Below are 14,610 nucleotides of genomic sequence, written 5' to 3'. Positions count from 1 at the left end.
TGGTGATAAAAATAAAAATTGATGACGAGTTTAAATTATTTTCAGTTTTTTTAAAGGGTACGAAAGCCCAAATAAAAACTATAAAATTTTGATAAATGGATGTGTTTTTACCCAATTTCTCTTTTTTTAATCACATTCTTTTTATGTTAATACTTACAAATAATTTCTTTAATTTCATTGAGACAATGAGTTGGGTGTTTGCGATTGAGATCTCCATATTTGGTTGTGAGAATAGAGTGGTTGAAAAAGTGTTTGGGAGGTTGTGTAAATTTGTGCAATTTTAGAATATAAAAGTATTTTATGCTTTAAATTATTATTTATAGATTTCAAAATCATTTAATCAGTTTAAAAAATAAATCTACTTTTAACGGTAAATATTATAATATGTTATAGTCTTATAGTGTTATATAATTGTTTAAAATAAAATATGAATTAAGAAAATAAAATTTCAAAGTATTCAAAAATAGTGGCCAAACATAAATATTATACAACAAAATAAGTTTTATATGATGGTCTTAATATACAAAAAAAAAAAAATCAAGTAAAATTGTAAAATAGTCTGCGCATCACGCAAGACATCATCAAAATATGGTGTTTTAAGTTGCTAAAAGTTATAATTTTTAGCAACTTTACTGTGAATGCTCTTAAGAAATTTTGAAAAAATAAAACTATCACAAGTGTAGAGGGGAATTTAGACCCAAATGGGAGAAATCTAGAGTTTGCCTCCAGCTTTTAGTTAATAATTAACTCATGAGGTACCTAATCTGATCGGAGGAGCTCCTCATCCACCACGTGCAGCCATATAAAGAACGGTAAACTCATGATTTTTGCTCAACTGGAAACCGTTTTATGCACGAATGACCTTATTGATGGGCACTTTACTTCAAGTAGAAAACTCTCTACTTTCCATTAAGAACTGAATACTTCGGTGCTTTCTTATTTTTTATAAGAAGAGGTTGAGCTCGCATGGTATAGGGACTTGGGGAGTCCTAGCTTTCCCACCCTTAAGTGGAAGCTGCTCTTTATAATGATTTCAACATCTTTTGAAAGGAGAGAAATTCACCCACATCAAAGATTTCAATGAAGTCGCTGCAGATTATATATTTATATATGTATTCCTTGAATCTAAGCAAGCACGTACTACAACAGACCTGGTATCATTCCAAAATGATTTTTGATCACGTTGGAAGCAAGAGTAGCATTCACGAAAAGTATATATATGAGAAACATTAATGATTATTTCATTGAGTTTGTGTTGAATAAGTGACCTACTTTTTAACTTTTCAGTGTAGGGTTGCGATTGGACTAAACCATTACTGATTGGAAGACAAGGAAACAAAAAAGGGGGAGGTAAAGGGATCTAAATGAATAGCATTCCTCTTTGATGAGTGTTATCAGGTATCAAACTTGTTGATACATTCATGGCTACATTTACAGTTACAAAATGGACTTCATTCAGAAGTAGATGTCAGTTTGCTTTGACTGTGCTTTGAGATCTTTCAATTTCTTCAATATGTTTGTGAAATAATCTTGCAAATATTTCTCTAGGGTAACTACATCTTTCACATCCACACCAAGAAGTTTGTATGTCTCATTCATTGGAGCAGAGAAAACAATGTCACTTGTGAGCACCTACAAAATACAAATGCTCCCAATAAGGACATAAATCATCTCAATTATGTATACTTGGGCCATTAATAAAAGAAATGCTCCTTCTAATCAAGATGTTGCAGTGTGTCTATGATCAAGCGTTGTATAGCGGTTGAGAACATAACTTCTTAGCATATTCTATGCCACCCCTTCTTCAAGTATGCTGTTCTCTTCCATTTATATCCTCATTCTATGTTTTTCAAGTTTATTCAGTTCTTAAATAACACAGGAAGCATATTATTATTTTTATGGGAATTAACAGGAATGAATAATTTATTACCTCTGCAAATGTCAATCTGTCAGCAACATCATTTGTCCACTCAAAAAACCGAGTCACCTGGCGAGTCAATCTCAACACAGAGACTGGGACAGTAGTAACATTTGCATCTTGCCCCGCAAGCCTCTCGCACAATGTTATCACCTAAAACAAGAACGCACTTTTAATGTACAATAAGAAAGAGACTGTACATTCACTTTTATCCAAAGCCATTGATCATTTACTCTCTCCCTTTCTCTCTCTCTCATCTATACTCACACACTCACATAGAGGAGGCCACATAGTATAGGATTTACCCTTCAACACATGGTGCATAAAAGTACTGCTGTTACCAAAAGTTAATCGGTTACAAACATTTTGTTTAAAAAGAAATGAAAAGCTAGCCGCTCATTTATAGATTCTGGTTTGAGGTTCTTTTTTAGTTGCCATTTCCCTCCCTATGTTGTCTAACAATTAAACAGTTCAACAAGAGTCAAAACTACGAACAGTAGGAAGAAACAAGGTTAGGGTAATGCTAGGCAAATGATTATGGTATTTTAAAAAGTAAAAATAGTCTTCTTCACCTCTTGGGTTGTCCATGCACGAGGACCAGCAAATGTGAGAAGCTTCCCATTAATTTCCTCGTTGCGTAAACCTATAAATGTCAAGCGAGCTATATCCTAATACACAATGAGAATGTCATTAAAAACTGTCGAGATATTCTACTTACAAATAGAATATCTGGGTGTCCATGTAAGCAATTTAGGCAATACTTACCTGGGTGTCCATGTAAGCAATTCTTGTTGCAGCATCCGTTCCCCATACAGATTTCTCCTCTAGTATAGGCACCGCATACTGCCCAATGAGGCCCTGGAAAATTGGAATGAAGCATTTTCACTTGGTTTCTAATATGAAACAAAGATTTGAAGCCATACACACAAAAAAACTTAGAAGCAGGAAAGAATCATCCACACACATACATATATAATAACCAACTGTTTCACACAATCATCCCCTGGCTCAAGTCATTTATGAGCATGAACATTCTATGGCATTGTATTTGTATACATACTTGATAGATAATATTATAAAATTGTCAGCCTAATTTTCTCCATGAAACTATTAGCATACTCAATATATACATCTCTTCAATTGGCAAACTTATCTCAAGGAAGCAACAGTTTCGTTTGACATAAATATTAATGATCAGTTTTTAAAAATTATATTTTTAAGGAGGAATGAGAGAGAATAAGGAAAAGGGAGGACTATTGTATGAGGACAATAACCAGAAGCACAGAGTTAAGTCAAAAATAAACTATGTCACAAATCATTTTATAGAAGAGCATGTCCAAAATTTTCATTTAGATGATAATTACTTGCATGAAACCACATAACCGGATTATGATGTGATTTAGGCCTGAGTCCTGAAGAAACTTCTCAGTGCAGTACTTTATCTCCATTAGTGGAACTTCAGGATGCTTGTCACAGTTGTGGATGGAAAAGAAAACATACTTCTGGATTCCCATTGCTTTTGCACATTGTATAAGAGCAACTTTTCCTTCCCAGTCTACCTAAACAGAAAAAAAATGGATTAGATATGGCCAAACAATCCATCAGACAGCACTGTTTGCAACACATGCAAACTTCTCAAATGTCAGAGGAGAGGACTTTCTTTTTCATATTCTGGGACAACTTATTGAAAGGAAATCATCACATGCTTGTTCCCCTATTTGTCTGGTATTCTTCAAAGATACTAGAACCCACTGGACAAATTTAAGGGAACCTTTTTACTCCAGAAGTTGTTGTTGATTAATTTGAAAATGGAACTAATTCAACAATAGCATTGTCGACTTTGAAATGATAAAAATAAGCATGAACAAAGAAGGAAACAAATAAAATGTAATAAGCCAAAGGAAGCAAAAGAAATGTATCTTCACAGCTAAGCTGGAAACAAGTACAATCACATTCTAAGTTAAGCAGCACATGGAAGGATTGTAAGAAAGAAAGACACTGACATCTCCAACCCCTTCCTACCTCACCAGTTAAAAGGGTGCATCAATTTATAGTATAAAAGTCTAGCCTGATTTGATTGTTATAAGAAACATAATGAGAGAAACAAATCATCTATCAAAAAAGAAATGAAATCAATTCTCAACACAAAACTTACCTTCCTAATGGGCTCTTCTGGTCGTCCTGTGGCACAATCAATTATTGTATGAATACCAACCAATGTTGCAGGTATGGTCTCTGGTTTGCTAAGGTCTGCCTGCTCAATAAATACTTTAAAATCAGTCCTTGAACTTCATCAGAGTAAAGTTAGACACTTAGCAACATACAACCAACCCAGATGCTAATACCAACCTTTCCAAGTGATAATTCTCTCAACATGTTCATACAGAAATTCATACTTATGACACTTTATCAGACACCTGGAAAAGAAGATTTAGCTAAACAACAAGCAAAATCTATATTGAGAAGATGTACATATCCTCCACTAGTTGAACAATAAAACAATCTAAAGTGAAATATACATGGTCTACCACAGAACGACAGCTTTTCAAGGCAATTTGCTAATGTAACTTCAGGTGCCCACACTCCTCAGATTTGTCATGAAATTACCAAAACTTTACAGACTCCTCAAAAAGAGTAGTCTAGGCAACATACTTTGGAAGCAAAATCCTAAATATGAGGCAGCTGATCATTACTGAACGGCCACAACTAGGTGCAGCCAAAATCAAACGATATAACAGAGAGACATCATACTTGCACATAAATTATCAAATACACACACAGACGCACATATACACTTTTTTTTTTTTTTTTGTGTGGATAAGTATCACTTTGTAATAGAATCTATTGCTCAAAATTTAGCTGCTTTAAATTTGAAGCAAACCATGGTAGTAGTGGCAGCCTCCAATCGTGTTCAGTAGCTCTATATAGGCACCATGCAAAGGTGGATTGTAATGAAATTTAATAACAAACACCTGTGTCTGACTGGAGTTCCATCACACACACACACACACACACATACTTTTTATCTGAAATTTGGTCTAAAAAGTTCTATTTTCATCCCTTAAAAGTCAAAATATTACAAATTATACCAAAAAACAAAAAATCAGAAAGTTTGAATTTTGTACTCAACCCATCTGTCCTAAACATTTATCTAATCCCACCCCATGTCAGCTTTTCAATGTGCCACTTCAAAATAAAATCTTAAATTGTGAAATGGGCTTTTCTCACCTTATTTCAAATGCAATAGACATGAAATGAACACAAGCATGAGAGAAGGTATAGTATGTATACATTGACAACAATTGCGCCCCAATCGCGAAGGAAGTCGGCAGGGGCAGGTCTAGGCCGGACGAGGCACCTAACTTCATAGCCTTCATCGAGAGCACGCCTCACAACCTGCCTTCCTAGAGTTCCCGTCGCACCAACCACCAGTATGCTCGTTGGCCTCACCGGGGTCCCCGGAGCTAGGTTCACTACCCCTACTGTCTCCGCCTCCGCCGTGCACATCACCACCCTCGGCGGCCCCACATTGCATCTCCCTAATATTCAAACATACATCATCAAATAACTAACAAACAAACAAAAACTCACAGCTCGTTTGGTGAAAAGTAAAGTGTACCGGTGGAAGTTGAAGAAGAAAGAGGGGAGAAATGAGCGGCGTCCGGTGCTATAGTGCGCTTCCATGACACTGAGGTTTTACTGTGGTGGTGGTGGTGGTGGTGGAATTTGCCAGGTGTCGCCAGCTGAGTGGGCAGCCTCAACGCCATGCTCTCTGTCACTGTGTGTAGCAGAGAGAGAGTGAGAGAGAGAGGAAATGGGTAGTGGAGAAGGAGAGTGGAACAACAGATATTGATGTTGCCACGTAGTGTCTCGGTATTAGATTACAATTTTATGTGACGTGGCCTCTACTTGAAGGGTCATTCATTTTTATCCAGTTTTTTTTTTTTTTTTTTTCAACTTTTATGATTTCGGATTTTGGGCTTAATTATGTACCTCCAGGGCCCATGTCTAAAGGCAACTTATGAGGTCTAAAGCCCAATTCACCCCACCCACTCCACTTCTATTGATGAGAGACAGAGCGGACAGATACAGTGAGCTCGAGGGAAGGAAGAACAGAGGGGATCGAGTTCGTTTGTTCTATGTAATGGGTTTGCAATTACTGTGTTTTCTCTGTTTTGATGGTTTATTGGTTGGTGGATAGGTGCAATTCATTGAAGAAGAAGGGAATGGAGCATTGAAGAAAATTGAAGACATCTCTGCCACGATAGTTGAGAGGAAGAAACTTGAAAATGCAAAAATTAGCCGTTGGCCTGAACGCACTGTTTTGTGTTTACTCTACTTCGTGGGTTAGATGAGTGAACAATACACCGTACAAAGTGTAGCAACGCTTTTCCTTTCAACGTTGTGTCCATGAACAGTACACACACGCACAGCGTTAATGAAACGGTACATTCAAGCTTACATTCATGCATTTCAGTTGGAAATTTTGCACATTTATTTCGTGGCACTGTAGTCGTGGGTCTCACCATGAGTAAAACACATAAAAAAAATTGAGTTCATAGTGGATTAGCTTTTTAAAATTAAAAAAAAATTGAAGCCAAAATAAAAATATCATTATTATTATCATGGAATTGTGACGTATGACGCAAAGGCCTAAGCCACCATTGTGTCCTATTGATGGCATTGACTATCGCAGATTGGGTTTTGCATAATATTCCAATGCTACAAGTTTACTTTTAAGCATCAAGTTGTCACTGATTTCATTTTTAAAGGGATTGAGTGAGCGAGCACATTGCTTCTTTGGATCCCATAAGTTCATTAATGTGCTTTGCTCCTTTCAATTTTGTCTTTTTTCATTTATTATATCCGCCTATATCTCGTTCCAAAGCAAAACTCACAAGTGAAAAATCAACAAAAACTGTACGGTTAAAAGAGATCGACTATAATCTAACTCTAAACTCATACTTTTCTCAAAACCTTTTAGCCTAAAATTTAAGACTCCCTAGTTCATAGCATAATATGTGCTGGTACTCTGGTTTGATTACATATAAGTGGAGAAAAGTGGAACCCTAGAATTACTAAACTAAACAATTAGAGCGCCCATTCCAACCCTGAAATGATTATGAAATTCTATGCTTGAAAGCTTTCTTCTATGATGCACGGACACGGACACTGATACGGCGATACGGCAATTTTTGAAAAATAAGGACACGACACGGCGTGGACACGGCAATTAAATAATTAATTAAATTTTATATTTAGGCATATTTTTAGACATAAAATACGTTTATGTCTAGAATTTAAATTATGTAAGAACTACAAATAAGTAAACTAACACTCAAAATAGTACAATAATACACAAAATGTTTAGAGTACAAACCAAAAGTTTAAATAGGCTACATTCAAAAGCTACCATATTCATTTTCAATTTATACTTTCAGTATTCATTTTAGTAAAATCATCTACAATATTTAAGTTTAACTTTAATAAATTAATAAAACTATAGAAATAACAATATTATATTATACGGCAGTAAAAATTAACAACATTATATTTAGCACATAATGACAGTAACAACATTACATTATATCTCACTCTCACACAGTAATAGTGAGAGTGGGATTTAAAAAATAAAAAATAAATAAAAAAACACGTTGTACTTATAATAAGTGACTATTTATAAGTAACCCATTCACCCAATGACCCAAACGTTACCAAATGGCCAAATATATAAAAGAAGAAAAAAAAAAAAAAACAGAAAGAGAGACCTGCCGTTTATGGAGGTCGGACCTGACGTCCACGTCGAGAGAGAGAGATCGGAAGGGACTGGGCACGGCGGCAACGTCTATGGAGCTCGCCGATCGGCCCGATCTAGCTCCGGCGATGGACAAAGGGCAAGGGCAGCGGCAGCGGCAGCGGGCAGAGGTCAGAGGGAGGGTGGGTGGGTTGAGAAGTGAGAAATTGAGAATCTGAGATGTGGGTTTCGGTCTGACTTGAGAATCTGTGATTTTCTCCTCTCTTTTTTTTTTTTTTGCACTGCTAGCGTGTCGGATGTGGCGGTGCCGTGTCGGAACCATGTCGGCACTGTGTCAAAGAAGTGAAAAAAAAAAAAAGAAAAAAAAAAAGACACTGCTTGGACACCAGAGTCCGGCGAATCGTATCGATTCCAGTGTCCGATACGTGTCGGACACCAACGCGATGCCAAAAATGGCGTGTCGGTGCAACCCATGCTTTCTTTTGCCCAGTTCCTCCTGTTTTCATGACAAGAGAACCAATGCTAGATTGTGAAGGAAACCAGAGAAGAACAATAACAAATAATAAGAAGAAAATAAAGAACGTTCTAATAAGCACTCAACCATGCAAAACAGATTATCTTCACAAGAGAAATAAAAATTTGGATATGTGCATTTTAATCTCTGCAAAGGCCATTGTTAAGTAATAAGGGATTGCAAGCAAAAAAAAAAGTCATAAGGGAAACCACAAAACTTAATTCTTTTAATTTTACCAAGTGGAATACCTAAAACACCGGCCATCAACAATATATGTGAGGAGAGAATCCTTTTAGAAGCCCGTGATGCCTAGCCCTACTTAATCCCAATCATCTCCTCAATTCATCCTTGTAGTACCGACCAACTCCCTGAGTTATCCAATACACCAGTTCCAAGTTAGTTTGTAAACATGTAGTATAACCCATGCACAACTTACTTTGAAAGGATTGTTCAAGCAGGGTTTGTTAAGATTTCCGAAACATCCAGATGCATATATCACCAACCTGGAACTTAATGTCTATAAAAGAAAAACAACAACAAAAAAAATATAAGAGTAACTAGTAACATGGCTGAGTTTTCTTATTCACCTTGAATAGGTTTCTGCACATAGTCACAACAAATTAGTTACAATATATACGAAAGTGCAAAATCAAATGGGCATTAATTACAAAGCTTCTCTGCTTCTTTGCTTTTCTACTGAGTTCCTTTGGACAATCTCTGATCTATCGTAAATTACACAACTCTGGCTCTGTCCCACTTGTTGAAACTTTCCCTCTCTAGGACTTGTATAGTTTCGACTCTCGGCAGTTTCTGCAGAGTACACAGTCTCCCCCTCACTGCTATACCCATGCTGCATCTCTGAAACTTCTAATGGAGATGAACTAGACTGGACCTCACTTGAACATCGATCTGAGTACCATGTACATTTTATTTACACAGTACTCGACTTCTTGAAAATTGATTACAATTTAAATTTTATTTACACTATACTCAATATTCAGATAGCCGAGTACCTCAGTCAAAAATAAAAGATAGCTGAGTACCGTGTAAATTTTTTTTTTTTGGCCGGTACTTGATTTCTGACACGGTACTTTATTCAATTTGTTTGACACAGTACTTTATTTCTCGAAAGTCAAGTACTGTATAAATTTTATTTATTTGTTTTTTTATGTTTTTTTTTTTAAATTTAATTAAGATAAGTACATTGACATATTTTTCTGATATAATGTCAATAGAAATGGAATAATTATATTTTGTTATTTGCCAAAAAATTTAATTAATGATGTTGTATCATTACCATATATAAATAAAAAACAATCATAATAAAAACTAGTCGAATCAACTTGGATGAAACTAGTCGAATCAACTACTTCGAGAGCAAAATATACACTGCAAATGTATTTGTAAAAGTACACTGGGCATTTTGGCCTATAAGATATAATAAAACCAGGCACAAGCCGCACAACAATGTATCATAAAATTAAGCATACACATCAACATTCTAACCAAAATCAACCAAATCCACAAACCATAACACAAGCAGTTAACTTATAATAAAGAACAAATCCACAAACGACCAAATAAGACATAACCCATCAAAAATAATAAGCAAAATCCAACAATTCAACAAAACCCAAATGCCATAATCATCCAAACATCAATAAAAACCATACAAAACTCTAAAAAAAAGAAGAAGAAGAAGAAGTAAAAACAGATATAGGTTTTGTTGGTTGTTTCTTCAATAAGAACATTTAAAAAATAAATAAATAAAACCTAAAGTAGACTCCATTGATTGAATCTCACTTAGAACCTAAGCTTGGTGAAGAACCACCTTCTTCCCAGTCTTGAAATGCTCCTGGAGCCTCTTCTTGGTCTCTTTTGCCACAGTGACTTTCTTGTCCTTGGACTAAAGCAAGTTCACGGCGACCACATCTTTAAAATTTAACCGTTGAATTTCATGTTTCTTATATTCTTAACATGCATATCAATTTCATTCAAATCGGATGTTATTTAACATTCAATCAATAAACATATTTTTATACATAATTTTAGATTACAAAAACTTTAAATTTTAACATTTATTTGATGATATAGTAATTGATTTTTTATTTTCTTGAAATTTTGCAAGCATGAAAGATATAATACAAACATTCAATCCAATAGTTAGATTTTCAAAATTTACACTCAATATACATATACACACACACACATATAAAGAATTTGAAAGGTTTATCTCCTATATATAAAGAATTTGAAGGGTTTATCTCCTAACAAACTTTGTTTGTTCTACAAATACAACAAATTGTCACAATATTTTTACAGTAATTAAGGTGTCAGTCTCTCATACTTCAATATACAAGAAAATGATAAATTAGGATCCACCACAACTAAAAAATAAAAATGTTGTGACATTTTATTTTGTCCTTAAATTTTCGCTTTTTTACTAGTTATGCGTGGCCCATGCCCATGCAATCTTAATATGGATTTGAGGGAGTATGGTTTGACATGTATCATTGGACTTATTTCGGCTCTTTCATAGACGCAAAGTATAGATTTTACAAGGTGGGCTTGAGTTACTTGCAAAATTTAGGGATCAACATAGGAAATCACGTGCTGACCGCTTTTACACAAATGAAATCCTATTTGATGGGTGAGCCTTTAGCTTTAAGCTCTACTCTCATTGGGCCGTTTTACTCTCTTCTGTTTTTCCTTATTTGTTTGATTAGACAATTAAATTATTTAATCCTCAATTTTTACCTTTTTCTTCATAATCATTCCTATATATTTTTTTCAAAATAATTATAATAATAAAATTAGTCCTTATAATTTTAAGTTTGTGTCAAAAAAATTTCTATTGATAACCCTTATTTTGATTCTGTTAAAATTATTCATCAAAATCTCAACGATTTGAACATTAACAAAAGAAGGAAGAGATTTTCGAATCAAACAACTTTGTTTGTTTTTTTTTATATAATTTTGAAGATAAAGAAAAGCAAAGTAATAGTTAATGGTTGTACCATTTTAACACAAATTTAAAATTATAAAAACTAAAATAAAATATTTCCAAAGATGAGGACCATTTTAAAACAAAGGGTAAAGGTTGAGGACAAATGTGTACTAATTTTTTTTTTTTTTTTCTAATTTTTCCCCTCTTGTTTCTCTGTTTGGGCTGTAGACTTGTAGAGGAGAAAAGAGATTGTTCCATTTAAAAAACATTTTTTGTTTTCTAGACCAAGTGTTACATAGTTTTTTTTTTTTTTAATAGCGGTTTTGATTACATTTTTGTATTATGTATGATTGAAATAAATTGTAGGGGGAAAATATATTTTAGAATTGACACATGAATTAGATCAATTGTTGAATCAATAGAAAAATGTTTTGTTTTATTATATATGTGATTGATGTATAATTTGACAAGTTGTAAAAGATATTATGAAAAAAAGTTGTGTCTCTAACATTATTTAATAAAAACCGTGTATATCTAGATCGTTTAGGAAACTTTTCAACTCAATAACAACGTATGGCATGCAAGATTTTCTCATTCTTGCCTCTTATACTTTCTTTTGCTTTTGCTTACAACAGGTAAGAAGACAAATTTAGACCAAATTCTTCTCACAAACAGGGGCGTAGCCAGGATTTTTTACCTGGGGGGACCAAGTTACATATTCATATGTTCATCATAATTCATAAATATGTTGTATACAAGATGATCAAATTTAAAATATAACAATATTTCTAAACTCAAATGTGTACAAAATTTGTCTAATTTTCTATAAACATGTATCAATTTTTTTAAAATAAAATAAAATAAACTTGGCATCTCCTATAAAAGGTATGCTCAACGTTGATCCTTCATTAAATAAAATTAATTCATTATGAATTCTATATGGAAATTCTTAGCAATTTCTTTTTTGAATCTTATAAAAAAATAATAATAATTCTTATATCTATGGCAGACTATATTCTCTTCTAAAAACAAATTAATGTTAGCACAACTTATCAAGTAACTACTTATAAAAAAAAAAATTTTAAAAAAAATTTATCAAGCAACTAGATCCAATATTAAAAGATATAATTTAGCTAGAGAAAAAATGACATGATGAAAAGAAGATAAAAAATAAGTTCAAACAATGCACTATGTGCACTACACTTTAATAATTGAATACACAAATAACACAATGCGCTCTTGTATATTTATAAAATATAAAAAGAAATGACAAAAGCTAGCTAGACATTTATTATAAGTTTTGGTAAAAGTCTATGTTTTACTTGGATGGGGCTCTACTAGAGAAATTAACGGTGGAATGTGGGGTTGACTAACTGTACATTACAAGATTTCAAAAGAAAGAAAATAAAAACCAAACGTAGACTTCGGCTTAAATATTTTTGGGGAGGCCAATCATTACAATTTAAGAAGCCCAATATACCATTACAAAAGATTTCAATAATTTTGGGGGGCTTTGCCCCCCCCCCCCCCTCCCCACTCCCCAATGTTATAGGTGCCTCCACCAATGTTAAAAGATATAATTCAGCTAGAGAAAAAAATGACATGATGTAAAGAAGATAAAAAAAATAAGTTCAAACAATGCACTATCTGCACTGCACTTTAATAATTGAATACACAAATAACACAATGCACTCTTGTATATTTATAAAATATAAAAAGGAATGACAAAAACCAGCTAGACATTTATTATAGGTTTTGGTAAAAGTCTATGTTTTACTTGGATGGGGCTCTACTAGAGAAATTTAACGGTGAGACATGGGGTTGACTGACTGTACATTACAAGATTTCAAAAAAAGAATAAATAATAAAAACCAAACGTGGACTTGGGCTTAAATATTTTTGGGAGGGCCAATCATTACAATTTTAGAAGCCCAATTTATTTTTTACCTCAGACCAATATACCATTACAAAGGATTTCAATAATTTTGGGAGATATGCCCCCCCCCCCCCCAACCCCCAACCCCCAACCCCCAAAATAGCCTTACTCACAAAATAATCAAATAATGCCAATAGCCTTGTAATTTCATTACAAAGGATTTCAATAATTCTGGGGGGCCATCCCCCCTTCCCCCCCCCCCCAATGTTATAGGTGCCTCCACCAATATTAAAAGATATAATTTAGCTAGAGAAAAAATGACATGATGAAAAGAAGATAAAAAATAAGTTCAAACAATGCACTACCTACACTGCACTTTAATAATTGGATACACAAATAACACACTGCACTCTTATATATTTATAAAATATAAAAAGAAATGACAAAAGCCAGCTAGACATTTATTATAGGTTTTGGTAAAAGTCTATGTGTTTTACTTGGATGGGGCTCTACTAGAGAAATTAACGGTGGGACATGGGGTTGACTGACTGTACATTACAAGATTTCAAAAAAAAAAAAAAAAACCAAACATGGACTCGGGCTTAAATATTTGGGGGGTGGGGGGTGGGGGGTGGGGGGGAGGGGGCAATTATTACAATTTTAGAAGCCCAATTTATTTTTTACCTCAAACCAATATACCATTACAAAGGATTTCAATAATTTTGGGGGTCTATGCCCCCCACCCCCACCCCCAAACGTTATAGGTGCCTCCACCCTTACTCACAAAATAATCAAATAATGCCAATAGTGTAATTTCATTACAAAGGATTTCAATAATTTTGGGGGGCCATGCCATGCCCCCCCCCCCCCACCAATGTTATAGGTGCCCCACTCTTACTCAATAAAATAATTAAATAATGTCAATAGCCTTGTAATTTCAATTGGCTGACCCTCTTGATGTCTGTCTATTATAATTTTTTTTTTTAAGATGAACCATTTGTTTAACAGAATGAAGATGTTAATGTTAATTGTAGCCTTAGTTATCTAAGTAATTTTGGATAAGCCATAAGTCATCATGCTTATCCACACATTAGGTAGTCTTTTTCTTTTCTTTTTTAGCTTTTTTTTTTTTTTTTCCTTCCGATGGGAGGTAGTTTTTTTAATTACTATGGATAAGCACTCATGGTCCCCAACAGATAATCTGTTAGGTGTTGATAGGATTAGAATTTTCCTAGAAATTAAAGATTATTGAAGGACTAGTTTTTTTTTTCCTCCAATTAAAACCAAATCCATTGCTTCCATCAAGTGAGTTTAGTGCTAGAGTGACCGACCATAGCCCCCAAAGGAGATGTAGGTCATGGACGAGTCCTAATTGAGAGACATTGGATGCTGAAGTTGGAAACTCAAAACAATTTCCACTTTGCCCAGAACTTGCAAAAGAGTTTGCCTCCTGCTTTTATAGTAACTTACTCATCAAGATTAACACCATTATATATTATCTATCATGTTCTACAAGTCTTTGATTAAAAAGTAAATGGCAACGAGGAAAGTACAAGGATTCATAAAATAAAGTGGATGTCATTCACATTAATTTCAATGA

At 34.1% G+C, this 14,610-nt stretch overlaps 1 protein-coding gene across 1 annotated transcript; it reads right to left on the bottom strand.

Annotated features, from left to right (window-relative positions):
- Nucleotides 1-1,332: 1,332 nt before the first annotated feature.
- LOC142642218 (protein HIGH CHLOROPHYLL FLUORESCENCE PHENOTYPE 244, chloroplastic) lies at nucleotides 1,333-5,774 on the bottom strand. The gene is made up of 8 exons (XM_075816557.1): nucleotides 5,538-5,774; nucleotides 5,210-5,457; nucleotides 4,074-4,172; nucleotides 3,283-3,477; nucleotides 2,684-2,776; nucleotides 2,491-2,586; nucleotides 1,931-2,071; nucleotides 1,333-1,632 (listed from the first exon to the last, which is right to left on the bottom strand). The coding sequence occupies exons 1-8, from the start codon at nucleotides 5,683-5,685 to the stop codon at nucleotides 1,456-1,458; spliced, it is 1,197 nt and encodes a 398-aa protein (XP_075672672.1). The 5' UTR covers nucleotides 5,686-5,774; the 3' UTR covers nucleotides 1,333-1,455.
- Between the last annotated feature and the right edge of the window lie 8,836 nt (nucleotides 5,775-14,610).

The sequence above is a fragment of the Castanea sativa genome, chromosome 7 (genome assembly GCF_040712315.1).
Source record: "Castanea sativa cultivar Marrone di Chiusa Pesio chromosome 7, ASM4071231v1".
Taxonomy (NCBI): Eukaryota; Viridiplantae; Streptophyta; class Magnoliopsida; order Fagales; family Fagaceae; genus Castanea; species Castanea sativa.
This window is presented reverse-complemented; position numbering and strand designations above follow the sequence as displayed.